Genomic DNA, 15,391 nt, shown 5'->3' with positions numbered 1-15,391 from the left:
TATGGGTCACTTGCTTTGAAACATGCCTCTACGCAAAATGACGAAGTTATGTACGTTTAAGTATGTTCAAGTATGCAAGCATGTTTTAAGAAAAGTTTATGTTGATGGCACGTCTATGTATGTATGTACGTATGTTAAGGTTTTAGTTATGCAAGTTCCAGTTTCATGTATGTATTCCCTATTTTAAAGTTGCATGTTGTTTTATTACGTATTATTCGTTACTTTCCAGTTTATACGTGTTGAGTCTTTAGACTCACTATACTTGATCAATGCAGGTGATGAGTATGTTGAGGAGGCTGGAGGTGGGGACCAAGGAGCTGGCTTGGACTGAGTTGAAGGTTAAACCCGCGGACCGCCATGTTTTGAAGTTTTATGCAATGATCAAAATACTCTGATTTATGTTCTGGTTATGAGATTTTAAACAAACACTTTTAGCAAACTTTATTTGTGATCTTTGTATTACAAATATTTTGGATGAATAGCTTTTGACTGAAGGTTTACTTCTTATTTAAGAAATTTTTTTTTATTTTTTTCCCGCAAATTTTAAGTAGAAAAAGTACGGTACGTTACAGGGCTGCGGGTCTGGGCTGGAAAGGGCTCAACCAGGGTCTCATGGGATGTCTAAGAATTGATTCTAGGGTCTGGGTCGGGTCCGGTTCACGTTGGTTTAAGCGTGGAGTCGTTAGAAGCGCAGATGGGTCGTAGCGCGTTTCCTTGGAACAGGTTTGGTTCTATGGATTGTAGGTTGTTTTAAGTTGGTTCGATTATGGTTCGGTGATAGTTTAGGCTCTTGGACAGTAGGTTAAGATGTTGGATAAGTATGGCTCGAGTCCCGAGTCATTCGGTATGTCGTAGGCTATTTTAATTAATTCGGGAGTGTGTACGTTTGGGCTTTTGTGCTAAAGCTTAGTTAGTTAAATTTTAAGGATATGGCAGTATGTCCAGGGTGTTCCAACGAAGTCCACGATGTTCTTAAATATGTATCACATGTAAAATAATTATTTTTGAGCTATGCGATTTGTCTTGTGGCCAAATTATGTTACGGGTTTGGAAGCCGGAGAACGTGTCTGATGACCTCTCCAACCTCTTCGGAGGATTATGTTATATTAGGGAGCGCACATCCAGTCCAAGGGCTATGATGATCCCTGTCGGCCCATTATTGTGTTTTAGTTTGATCAAACGATTTATGTGTATGGGCCACTTGCATTGAACAAAACTGTACGCAAAACTATTTACGTTTATGATTATGCATAACAAGTATGAAAAATATGATTTTATAATTTTTATGAAATTGTATATGTAAGGAAGTCACGTTATACATATTTATGCTTATAATATTTTATGTACAAGCTAAATTTAAATTAAATGGATTTTATTACGTATTATTCGTTATTCACGGTTTATGCATGCTGAGTCATTAGACTCACTAGACTTGATCGATGCAGATGATGTAGTTGAGGAGACGGGAGGTGTCCACAAACCCGAGGACCTTGTAGTTTAAGTTATATTATTACGCTTGTTTTAAAACTATTTACTTTGACTTTTGATTTATTAAGATTGGTGATAAGAAAATTAAATTTATAATCTTGTTAGACTATTTTTAAATTAAATTAGTATTTTTGGATTTTTGGATTAATTGGATTTTGGAGATTTATTTTAAATGATGGAGTTTTAATATTAATATTATTATAGTATGAGTGGTGAGCGTTAATTCATTTTAAAAGCTAATAAATTATTTAATAAAAAAAATTTAAATTTTTCGCAAATGTTAAAATATTAGTATTTTAAGATATGATAATTCGAGAAAAAGCTGTTCAATACAACCTTCATATGATCATATATCTTAATGATTGAACATCTCTATGCCCATACCATTGGCGTTAACATCAAAATTGATATTCTCGAGCTCGAACGATATTTATCTTTGTTTTAGACGGCAAAATCGATTAAAAAAATTTAGAATATACAATACACTGCTTAAAGAATTTTACGATATACGTTGCGAGATAGGTTTCATGGTAATATATTATATTCAAATATTTTATCTATTCAGCTTGCATTAGTATCATGACAATATATTATATTCAAATATTTTATTTATGCAACTTGCATTAATATATAAATATAGTAAATGTCATAGCTGGATAAAACAGTTTAACATTATTAAAATAAATATTGTTTTGACGTAGATTCAATAAATCTCATACCTTGTTAGGCACGTACTCTAACAAATAACTTATTTTTTCAAGATATATATCCTTTGCTCCTCAAACTCTCAACAGAATCCTTGATAATTTGTTCCATGGGGATAAAATGTAGACCCATATCTATAAGCTTTTTTGCTGCATCCTCACTCCTCAGTAATCCAGGTTGAGTATCCTCTGGTAGTCTACAAAATACTACATGTTATATTCAGTATCCACGAAATGTGATTCGAAAATATCGCACCAAAAAGTGGAAATAAAAATGAAAAACAATGTCATTGCAATTGCCATTGTCCTCAAACCAATTAGTTGGCCCGAAGCTAATAGCAGACTCTTTTCCATAATAAGTATTTGAAATTGAAGTTTAAATGATCTTCAAATAGATCCATACTAAATAAATTACGTCCCTTGATACTTCTGAACTTCCTCTCATTTTCTTTGACCACCCAAACTTTTTATAATATGTTCGTCTATAATTTGATTCATTTTGGTGTTAACCATTCATCCAATCTTACCATTCACATCCCAGCAACTGTGAATGAAATTTTTTAATAAATCAATATTCAGTAGCTAATTACTTAATGGTACATGTATGCAGTGCAAAACAAGGTTTAGCACCTGAGGACTGTCTTTCTTGGGGTTTTCATCCCCCAGACAAATTTTTGGAACTAAGTTGAAAGTAAATGGCAAGACGCGGGAGATCATATTGGCAAGAGTCACTTGGAGTCTGTTGTAATAACAGGCTTTGGCTTATACTGGTGTTTAATGTTCACATTTCATCGAACAGACTAATGTAATGCAAGAATGTAGCACATCATAGATATGTTTTATGAGTAGATGAAAATTACCTAGGCACCTTGTACTCAGGGTAGCATTCTGCAACCTTAGCAGCAAAGTCACCATAATGAGAAATAGCCTCATCGCACAAGTGGCGTCCAGTAGCCAATGTATTTTCATACACAAGTATGTGTGCTAGAGCCACATCTTTAACATGCACAGATCCCATAAAGAAATTCTCATAGACTTCCGTCCAGCCTATGTTAAATCGAAAAACCATAATCAGTATCAATCTTAGCTTTGATAAACAAGTGGATCACTAAATTCTCAAAACTTGTATCATTGAAAGCAAAGCTCGGGGTAAAATGACAGCATTGGCTAAATCTTTTCATCTCTCGCTTTGATAACAAAGTAATTCCATACCAAGCTTTTCGATACTGAAACATATTGAAATTTTATTACCCTGAAGAAGGCGAAGAATCATCAACATGCTTGCATTCAGTGTTGGAGGGATTATTGGACCCATAACAGTCCCAGGATTCATAACAACAATATCCAGATCATTTTCCTTGGCAAATTTCCAAGCAGCTTTTTCAGCTAGCGTTTTAGAAAGTGGATACCAAACCTAAAAAGAAGACTCGATGTAAATTTGCTGTAATAATGCATTGCACAAGATTGCAATTTTGTCCTACAGTCAAGGGCTTTTCTATATTAGAATATCGATTTTATCTGTCATCAACTAATTTGAACAAAATTTAATCTTTTTAGCTCATATTTGTTGATTAATCCAATTGACAAAGTTTGTGGAAATCAGCCCACAATTGAATCGCCAATTAGATAAGGAATACCTTCTTCCAACCTTAATTCTAATTTTTTCCGTATCTTAATTTGGGAGTTTCAAGCAGTGCTATCAAAATTTGATACAAATAAATGGAACACTCGGATTTTAAAGTTTAAATATCTGACTTTTGGGCAAAAATTCAGCCAACCATGAGCATTTGGAGAAAGACTAATTCAGAGTAAGTATTACAAGTAGAGAGTGATCGAATTGATCGGAAATCATCAAAAACCATTCAATGAAGAAGTTGCTCTTATATACAGTACAAGAGATGGGTTTATTCTAGAGTGTGTGTATTGAGTTTGTGTATTATTGTGCCACGTAATATATATCTAATACGCCCCCTCAAGATGGAGAGTGGATATTATTGACACCCATCTTGGAGAGTAACAAATGAAAACGAGCTGGAAGTAGAGGCTTGGTGAACAAATCTGCCAATTGGTTGTTGGAGGAAACATGCAGAAGTTTGATGCTACCAGCTCGGAGCTTTTCACGAACAAGATGACAATCCAGTTCAATATGCATCGTACGCTCATGAAAAACCGGATTGGACGCGATGTGAATGGCAGCTTGGCTGTCACAAAACAAGGTAGCTGGTTTGCTGATGCAAATTCCCAAGTCTTGTAGAAGGGAAATAATCCAGATAGATTCACACGTTGCATTTGCCATGGAACGGTACTCTGCTTCAGCAGAGGAGCGGGATACAACATGCTGTTTCTTAGCCTTCCAAGAAACCAATGAAGATCCAAGGAAAACACAATAGCCACTAGTAGAACGGCGAGTATCCAAGCATGCTGCCCGATCCGCGTCACAGAATAGGTGTAATCGGACATCAGAACTTGAGCTATAGAACAAACCTTGTCCCAGAGTTCCTTTCAAATATTGAAGAACTGAATAAGCTGCTTGCAAATGGATGGTCCGTGGACTGGACATAAATTGACTCAACTTGGTGACTGAGAAGGACAAATCAGGACGAGTGACTGTGAGATATAACAGCCGTCCAACCAATCTTCAATACACCAAAGGATCAGGGAGAAGATCTCCAGCCTCTTGACTTAATTTCAAGTTAGAATCCATAGGTGTAGAACTTGGTTTGCACCCGAGATAGCCAGCCTCAGACAGTAATTGAATAGTATAATGTCTTTGACACATGGAAATACCTTGTGGAGATCTAGCAATTTCAATGCCCAGAAAATATTTCAAGGGGCCCAAATCCTTGTGTGCAAAGTGACCGTGCAACAAACACCTGAGATCTTCAGCCTCTTTAAGTTCATTGGTAGCCACCACAATATCATCAACATACACTAACAATGCAAGAAAAACGTTGTCACGTGTCCGAGTAAACATCGAATGATCAGCCTGTGATTGAGAAAAATCAAGAGTTGATAGAGTGGAGGAAAATTTAGAGAACCATTGTCTGGACGCCTGCTTGAGCCCATACAAAGACTTATGCAACTTGCAAACAGCATTAGAAGGTAAAGTCGCCCCCTGCTTTGTATAACCAAGAGGCAAAGACATGTAAACCTCTTCATCTAAATCACCGTGTAAAAAGGCATTATTTACATCAAGTTGTAGCAATGTCCAATTGTGTACAGCACTGAGAGATAACAAGACTTTAACTGAGACGATCTTAGCAACCGGGGAGAATGTTTCAAGGTAATCCAACCCTTCTTGTTGTGTATAACCTTTGGCTATCAAACGTGCTTTGTATCGATGTAAAGTTCCATCAGCTAAGAATTTGGCTTTGTAAATCCATCGACAACCAACTGGTGTTTTCCCTGGTGGTAAAGAGACCACAGTCCAGGTCCCATTCTTTTCCAGAGCCTGCACCTCTTCCACCATAGCTTGTCGCCACTCAGGGATCAAGGCAGCTTGAGAATAATGATGAGGTTCAAAAACGGAGGAAATGTTATGAACAAAAGCTTTATATGAAGGAGAAAGATGAGAAGTCCCAATGTAGGAGACAAGTGGGTGGGCAGTAGAGCTGTTGGTGGAAGAAGGGAGGACGTAACATTGATAGTCAGTCAAATACACGGGTTTGGTACGAACACGAGTTTGTTTGTTGGTTGGTGGACTATGAGTATTGAGATGATCGTGAGGGACAAGAGCTTTATGAGTAGGCAACACTTGGTCCGAAAAAAAATTTGAATAACTGGAAAAAGAAGAATCATCTTTACAGGGAAAAATATGTTCATAAAAAACATCCCTAGATATATAAATGTTGTTAGCAGCAAGATCTAAAAGTTTATATCCCTTGTAACCATGGGGATAACCAAGAAACACAGACCGAATTGCCCGAGGAAAAAACTCATTTGTGCGATGAGTGAGGAGGGTCGACCCATAGCATAAACACCCAAAAACCTTTAAGTGAGAATAAGATGGAGCTTTGTGATAAAGACACTCAAAAGGTGTCCTGTGAGAAAGAACAGGAGAAGGAGTGCGATTGATCAAATAAATGGCTGTAAGAATGCAATCTCCCCAATACAATAAGGAGACATGTGACTGAAAATAGAGTGCTCTTGCAACATTCAAGATGTGTTGATGTTTGCGTTCAACCACTGAATTTTGTTCAGGTCGTTGAACACATGAATGGAAATGAACAATGCCTTTGGTCTGAAAAAATGTGGAGAAGTTTAACTCCGGGGCATTATCTGAACGTACAGCTTTAATGGGCCTATTGAATTGAGTATGAATGAGCTCACAGAAAGTGGGAAAAACAGTAATAGCTTCAGACTTAGTTTTTAAAAGGTAAACCCAAGTAAAACGACTATGATCATCAACAATAGTCAAGAAATATTGATAACCTTCCACACTAACAGGAGAAAAAGGTCCCCAAACATCTATGTGAACCAAATCAAAAGGATTTTCAGAAATAGAGCTATTAGATGTAAAAGGCAATCGTTTTTGCTTGGACATATGACAAATAGAACAGTGTGATACATCATTGACTATGGGATGAAAATGTAATTCGTGACCTACAACAGAAAGTTTTGTAAAAGATGGATGTCCCATTCTAAAATGCCAAAGATCTGTTTTATTGGAAGAAACTTTACAAACTGTTGGTGTGGATATACCTGTAGAATCAGTGAGGACATACAGATTGCCAATGCGTCTACCCATCCCAATCACTTTCTTGGTTGCTGGATCCTGTATAGAACAAGAATCAGACACAAATGAGACTAAGCAAGAAGTCTGGGCAGTAAGTGAACTGATGGACAAAAGATTAAGGTGAAATTGAGGGACCAGCAATACATCTTGCAAGACAAGGACAGAGGACAAACAAACCACACCAATGTGTGTGGCCTGGACTGAGGCACCATTTGGTAATCTCACAGATATAGTACAAGGTTTACAAGATTGGAATGAAGACAATGCCCAACAAATATGATGAGTAGCTCCTGTGTCTAGGATCCACTCTGAACTCACTGTGTGAAAGTGTGGAGAAGAAAGAAGTGTACCATGGAAGCATGACACAGAAGGTTCTTCTTGCTGCTGAGCCTGAGTAGGGGCAGAGCCAAGGCGAAGTTGTGCAGTAAGGAAAGTAACAAGTTGCTGGCATTGGCTCGGAGTCAAGCTATCACCTAACTGAGACGTAGGTTGGCTAGAGGTGTCAGCACAGGGAACATTAACACCATCGTGAGGAGCATTGACAGCATTAATGTGACCACGTGACTGTTGTTGCTGAAACCTTGGATGACCAGGAGGAAATCCATGAAGCTTGTAACACTTATCAACGGTATGACCTGTGTAATGACAATGAGAACAAATGAGCTTATCATTCCTACTTTGTTTATCAAATTTTTAAAGGAACTTGAACTTTTTGTTGCAGTTGCATTTGAAGAGTGAACTACTGTGATTTGGGACAAGTTCTGATGTATAGAGCGTTGACGTTCTTCTTGTATAACTAGGGAGAATACTTTGGAAATTACAGGTAGAGGATCCATCATAAGAATCTGTGCACAAGTCTGAGCATATGAATCATTAAGCCCCATCAGAAACTGGAGTACACATTCCTGATTTTGGAAATTCACAAGTTGTTTCATAGATCCACAATGACAAGGAACTATAGGTTGAAAATCCTTGAGCTCATCCCAAAGAGTGCGCAGACGAGTGTAATAAGCACTAATATTCATTGAACCTTGATGAAGATCCCCGAGCAGCTTTTTGATTTGAAAAATGCGCAGAGCGTTGCTCTGAAGAAATCGATCTCTGAGATCGATCCACATTTCCGATGCTGTAGGAATATACATCAGACCATCCGCAATGTCGCGTGAAACCGAATTGAGTATCCAAGAGATGACTATACTGTTGCAGCGTAGCCACGCACCATACAACAAATCATTAGGTGGTCGTTGGACGATTGTGCGATCAACAAAACCTAGCTTGTTCTTCGCGGTTAACGCCATAATCATAGCTCAATTCCAGGTATTAAAATTGTTACCAGTGAGTTGTTGAGACACCAAAACTAGACCTGGATGATCACCATTTTGAAAATAGAAAGGACTACTGGAGTCTTCAACATGACTTCGAGACACCAGAGTAGCAGATTGAGCTTCTTGATTATTGGCTTGATTCCCCTTCGCCATGGAAGACGACGCTAGAGAGCAGAAAGCTAAATCGCACAATTTCTACCGCTCTGATACCATATTACAAGTAGAGAGTGATCGAATTGATCGGAAATCATCAAAATCCATTCAATGAAGAAGTTGCTCTTATATACAGTACAAGAGATGGGTTTATTCTAGAGTGTGTGTATTGAGTTTGTGTATTATTGTGCCACGTAATATATATCTAATAGTAAGAATTTCAATGAACAACGACAAATATATCCGAGCGCAATTTAAAAGCAATAAATCGGAACTCAGAAATTACCCCATTTCTCATGCAGAACTCTTCGTCTGCCCAGCAATCTTCATTCTTAACCACATCACCCGGCCAATTGGGACTGGGAATAATAGCCGATATTGAAGATGTTACAACCACCCGTCGAACGCCGAGCTCTTTGGCTGCCGTCAGTACATTAATGGTGCCACTAATTGCCGGATCCAATAATTCACGCTAAAATAAAACGTATCACGATAACAGAAAAGATTCCGAACAGTCCAAAGATTCCGAACAGTCCGGTAACAGTAAGATTCAGTTCATTTTGCAAAATGTTTTCTTTAATTTAGTACGCACCTGCGGATCGTGGACTTGATCGACAATGCAAGGAGAAGCAAGGTGAAACACTCCGGCGGTACCGGTAACGGCGGCAACAATGGAATTATAATCAAGCAAATCCATCTGGAAAAGACGGAGCCGGGATTCAGCTCCTTCCATCGCTTCTAAGTGCTTCGTTTCTTTCTCATCTTCTGAGGAGCAAAAGGTACGGAAACAGTAAGCGAAAGCTAAACTACGCAACAATTCCATAAAATCAAAAGGTGAGAGGAATGAACTGAGATTCTTGACGGTGGCGTTGACGCTGTAGCCGCGCTGAAGGAGAAGCTGAACGAGCCATGAGCCGATGTAGCCGCTCCCACCTGTTACACAAACTAATTCTCCTTGTTTCTCTTCCATTAAAGCGTAGGTCACTCAAGCTTGGGATAGCGAGCTTATTTCTTTTATTTGCATTTTATAGAAAAACGTAATTTCCAAAAAATTAATTTTGTATTCACTTTATTTATTTTATTTTCATTGTTTACCTAATTAATACCTAATTAAAATTAAAACCTAATTAATACCTAATTAAAATTAAAAAAATAAATATAACTTTTACTTGCACTGTAATTAAATTTATAATTGATTTATTATATCAAATTGAAATTTATTGATATTAGTAAATTATGAATTTAAATAATAACTAAATCCAAATGCACATTTTTAGATTGTAATTGCTAAGTTTTGGTGATAATATACAACATGGAGGTGTTTCATGATCCAACTATATTTTTAATATATTTACAGGTTTTGAGTTGGATGTCTAAGTCCGATCATCTACTCTTCAAGTTGGACAGCTTATTTCTCTAGCTAGTCATTCTAAAGTCAATCTAGAGTATCCATATTTCACTAATTGATCATCAGATATCACTTTGTTCTACCCTATCAACTCAAGTTGTTCAAGTTATCTGTTAGAGAGTTGTGTTTTGTTGTTTAAACTTAAGGTTATAGAGGCAGTAAGTCATTTGTATTTGGTGTTGGAAAGTATACTAGGAGTTTCAGTGTAGGTAGTTGATAACTTGTGAGGTCCATTTACTCTAATGATAATTAATGATCAAACAATAATTATTTAATTTAAATTTGCAGCGGAAAAGTGTTTAAAATATTTTAAAATGGACCTCAGAGCCTAGAAAAATTTCGGCATGACCTTCCCGTAAGTAGGACATCCCGAAAACTCAATCATCAGTTTATATCAAAATATACTCCAACTAGAGTCATAAAAACCAAAATCGAAGTTAAACAACCTATAGCCGTACTGGCCAGGACTAAGTAGAAATTAAAGCTTATCAAATACTCACCAGATCATAAATATCACAGAGTCAACTCAGAACATCACAAAAACAACCAAATACCACTACAGATACACGGGACATCTCTCTGACAAATAAACTACAATACAACACTGAAGCAAACTCAAGACATACATATATACTAACTGAGAGACTTCACTGAACAGAACCAAGCAATCCAACCTCAATCCCGAGCTCCACTGGCAGAACCTCGGCCTGATGCTGCAAAATGACTCGGGAGATCTACCATGGTGCCCAATAGCAACCACAACAGTCCCCCCACAAAACAACTGAGGTTAGGATTCTGATAAGAAACAGTTTAACAATAACAACAATAATCATAAATTATGCATAATCATATAATAAAATGCAATATGCCATGCATGAAGCACACCAACTACTGCACAGAAACAAGGCTCACGAAATGGAGGTTTGATTTGCTCGCTTCCTTGCTCAAAATTCGCGATTTATGGCTTGGATCGAAGCTTAGGATGTTAGGAAGACAACCCTTTAGACCGATCGAAATTTCGACGTCGGAAGGAGGAGATATAGCGATTTTGCCGTGGGTGCTCCAAGGGTGACAAGAATGGGGTTTGGGGAAAAGTTTCATTCTTTTCTTTTTCCTTTACTTCCTTCTCTCTCTTAAGGTAAGTTGTGTGTATGTATATTTATATTTATATATTGTGTATTTGGTTACTAAAATAGTAACTCAAGCCCATTTACTCGGTCTGTATTTATTTTGCTCTCGTGTGTTATTTAAACTCTATATGTATTTTATATCGTTAAATTCTCCGATATTCTAAAATACATATTTTTAACACACTTCTTGAATTTATTTGATATAAATAATTATTTTAATTTACAACTCAATAATTATTCTAATTATACCAAATTACCGGATAATTAATTACAGGGTCTTATATAACTCCTATCTGAAGTGGGTTATTACAAAATTTGTAAAACCAAAGTTTTCTTGTGAATTCATATCATATGAAGTTGTGAACCCACGACTAACTGTATCCCAGAACTATTGAGGGTCACACAAGTATTGAATTCTATGTTCTCATTGAGATAGTTGAATTCAAATAGTTGAATCTGACGAATTTAGTTTGATGGAGATCAAAAAGTTTTCTTATAAAGAAGTTTATAGGTGTATTCCATTATTGGAATTTATAGAAGTTAGTTTAACTGCTAATTAAGTCAGGAGAGCGGAACTGTCTGTTTTAGTGTAGGAATTCACAAAACTGGAAGCTGCAAAAAATGGGCTATTGAAAATTTTCGGTCTTCGAAATTTTCATTTTTCATTATGTGAACGATATGTGTACCATCGATACATCGACGTTGTTAGTTCATCGATCGGGTTTATAACGAGTTCATAATTATTATTTTGTAAATTTAGAATATACTAATTAAATAATAAATTAGTAGTAGTGTCTACTAAGTATAAGATTCTTGTGTAATATTCTAGAGGTGTCTAGAATTAATTAGTTAATTAATTAATTAATTAATTAATGTTATTTAATTGTACTATATCAAGTATTATCAAGAATTATAAAATGTTGAAAATACAACATGGGATCATGACTCAACTATGGATTAAATGATAGGATTTGAGAATCCTAATATAACTTTAACTAGTAGCAATCCTAGTTAGATCATAAAACCTAGTAGAGTTTTGACAAATAAAATGTACAAGTTAGAATACTAATAAGATTATTATAACTTAAGAGTCTTAATGAGATTCTAATTCAAGAGTCCTAGTATGATTATAAGTCAATCCGTGAAATCTATAAATATAATATTGGATGTCATATTTTAAAACACTAGAATTTTCTTCTCCCTCACTTAGCAAAAATCGACCAACCCCTTTCTTAGAAGCCCACAACCATGATTCCATAGCATCGTTGTAACGTCCCGAAAATTAGAAGGTCCACGTATACCACAAGCATGCAAGTTATCAAATTTCTTATGTATTTTATTAAATAGTTTTAATGCATTAAATGCATGTTTACTGCATGAATTAATGTTATAATTCTTGGTTTGTTAAAGTTTATGCATAATGGCTTTTTAGTTGTATTTCGCGTTCGAACGAGGAACGGAGACCAGGGATAATTAAAGAAAAATGTTTTTACTAAATAATTATTTTTAATTATCTAATATATGATATATTTAAATGTAATTTTTGAAAATGGGCCTTGGTTGGGTATTTTTACTCGTCGGATTATATTTTTAACCGGTATGCAAATTTTAACGAGTCAGAGGACTATTTGAGGACTCGGGCAATATTTTCAAAAACGTACCTAAACGAAATATTTTTCGAGAGTGTTTTTGGGCTTGTCGAGATTGTTTTATTGTTTAATGGGCCTAAAACCATTTTAATCCCTTTATTTTTAATTAAGGGCTCATTAACATTTATTATTATAACTTAAACTCCTTAATTAAAACCCTAAACCTATTTTCTTCATGGTGGCGGCCCCCCTCTATATTCAGCAACAGCAGCAGCCTTTTTTTCAAATAAAATTGTAGTGCCCAAAATCAGTACACGTAAATCCCATGCATTATTTAAATTGTTAAATCATTCATTCAAATTTAAAAATGAGCTTTAGCCATGCATGACCTATATAAAAGTATTATTTTAAATTAATTATGTCTATATGATGCACGTTAAAGTATTTTTCGAGTTTCATGTTTCAGACGATTATTCGATGCGGGATCGAGGAAAAAACCGGTGACGATTTTTTTTCTGCAAAATTTTAATGTGATATTTTATTTTAAGTTAAGGTTGGGGCATATTAATTAATTTATTAAGTTTCAGCATTTTAAAGCCTAAATTATGTATTTAGTGAGTTTTGAATTTTTAAAACTTTTAAAGTTGGCTTGGTGCACTTTATTTTTGTTAAAAAGGAGAATTTTATAAAATTAGTGTATATTTTATTTCAAATAAAGGAATTGTTGAGTTAGTGCTTGATTTAACATTAATTAGTGGTTAAACTTTAATAAAGAAATTTTCACTCCCTAAATTTCTACCTTACTCACGCACACACCCTTTCTACACACACACACTCACGTAACACACACACACACACAATTCTTTGCACTCCTATTTCAGAAATTTTTTGAGGTAAAAACTTAGGGTTCTGGAGAGCAAGAGCAGCCGCCCCTCCCTCTTCAATTTCCCAGCAAGTTTTCGTCACTTTTCTTCAAGAAAAATCGAGCCACGTTCGTCTCGGATCAACCTCGCATCTTTCCCCGCGTCGGTATCGCTGTTTCGGTAAAGTTTATCATCATAAGGCACATATAATCTCTCTTTTGCTGCGTCGATCATGTCATATTATGCGTTGCGTTATTTTGTGCGTAAAATTCATGTACGATGTTCATAGTTTGAGCGGATAATTGATTGGATCGATTCTGAAGGATAATTTTTAGATCTAAATCACGTTTTTACTATTCTTCTTAAAACGGCGAATTTGCGGTCAATATTTTGAGAAAACTTTCAATACAAAAAATGTAGAAATTTTTTATACCTTCGATTTGATATAAAATTCGAGTTATTTGGACAAAAATTGAGTGAGTTATGGCATTTTTTGTGGGACTGCTCAAACTGCGTTTTTCAGTAAATTACGATGTTGTGCGTTCTTGAAGTTTATTTGTTGCAGGCTTTGTTTGGAATCAACGGGTGATTGTTGCTGCATCTAGGTATGTTTAGTTGGATGTTGGGATGATTTTTGGCGTCTCTTTTTGTGTCGTTAGGCACCAAGTTGAATCAAGAGTCGAGGAAGAAAATGGTGTCGAACTTCGAGTTGTGTCGTTAGTTGTTGATTGTCACACTTGGGAACAATTATAATGGCTTACTTGGGTTTGGTACAATGTCGTGACGTCCTAGGACGGGTCTCGTGGTGTCGATTCATGGTCCGTTCGATCGAGTCTAGACTGTTAAGCAAAACCTGTTCAGAATTTTCGTATGTTGGCTTGTCCCGCAGGTACACGGACCCATGGACGGACCCTGGCACGGGGTCCGTGCCTTTGTTTCCTCGTCAGTGTCATTTTTGCGTGCCTACACGGACCCACACACGGACTAGGGCACGGGGTCCGTGCCTTTGTTTCTTTTCGGTGTCAAAATTCGCAAAGCCACCCGGACCCCTACACGGACCCTAGCACGGGGTCCGTGCCCCTTCTTCCTTCCGAGTATTCTTTCCACCGCACTTAGACGGACCCGGTAACGGGGTCCGTGTACTCGCGTTTTTTGGGAAAAGTTTAATGTTTGCTTTGGGGTTTGATGTCAGGGTTTAGTGCAAGGATTACCAAGGTCGAGTCAGGGGAAATTTTAAAATGTCCTAAGAAATGATTGAGTTTGAGAGTAACCATGATAAGTACGTCTAAGCTATGCAAGTTAAGTATGCAGTTTCATGTTAGTACTGCAGCAGCGACGGCCCCGATCGAAGTCCAACGAATCCCTTAACGCCAATTAAGTATGTATTACGTGCAAGAAAATATTTTAAGTTTTTGAGGTATGCTAAATGTCTTGTGACCAAATTATGTTTAGGATTGGAAAGGGTTAAATTATGAACGGGGACCAATCCGCCAGTTAAATTATTAACGGGTTTAGATCGTGATTGGAAAGCGTTAAATTATGAACGGGGACCAATCAGCCTGTTAAATTATGAACGGGGATCTCATGTATGTGGCAGTGGATACGGCCCTGTCAGCCCAGTATTGCGGTTAGTCTGATCAGGCGGTTATGTTATGGGTCACTTGCTTTGAAACATATCTCTACGAAAAATGATGAAGTTATGTATGTTCAAGTATGCAAGCATGTTAAGAAAGTTTATGTTGACGGCACGTCTAATTATGTACGTACGTATGTTGCATGTGGTTTTATTATGTATTACTTGCTATTCCAGTTTATACGTGTTGAGTCTTTAGACTCACTAGACTTGATCGATGCAGGTGAGGATGTCTATGAGGAGACATGAGGTGGCGACCAAGGAGCAGGCTTGGACTGAGCGGGAGGCTAAACCCGAGGACCGCCCACGTCATTTTTAATGTTTTTATGCAAGTTTAAATTTACTCTGATTTTATGTTTTTGA

The 15,391-nt window shown here is 36.7% G+C and overlaps 1 protein-coding gene across 1 annotated transcript; it reads right to left on the bottom strand.

The window, feature by feature from the left end:
- Positions 1–2,132: 2,132 nt before the first annotated feature.
- On the bottom strand, positions 2,133–9,412 carry LOC140981629 (cinnamoyl-CoA reductase 1-like). The gene is made up of 6 exons (XM_073448054.1): positions 9,255–9,412; positions 8,998–9,170; positions 8,692–8,877; positions 3,444–3,606; positions 3,053–3,239; positions 2,133–2,389 (listed from the first exon to the last, which is right to left on the bottom strand). Exons 1-6 carry the CDS (start codon positions 9,373–9,375, stop codon positions 2,245–2,247), a joined length of 975 nt encoding a protein of 324 aa, XP_073304155.1. The 5' UTR covers positions 9,376–9,412; the 3' UTR covers positions 2,133–2,244.
- Positions 9,413–15,391: the final 5,979 nt, after the last annotated feature.

This window comes from Primulina huaijiensis, chromosome 1 (genome assembly GCF_012295235.1).
Source record: "Primulina huaijiensis isolate GDHJ02 chromosome 1, ASM1229523v2, whole genome shotgun sequence".
Classification (NCBI taxonomy): domain Eukaryota; kingdom Viridiplantae; phylum Streptophyta; class Magnoliopsida; order Lamiales; family Gesneriaceae; genus Primulina; species Primulina huaijiensis.
Note: the sequence above shows the minus strand (reverse complement) of the source record. Positions and strands in the feature narration are given on the sequence as shown.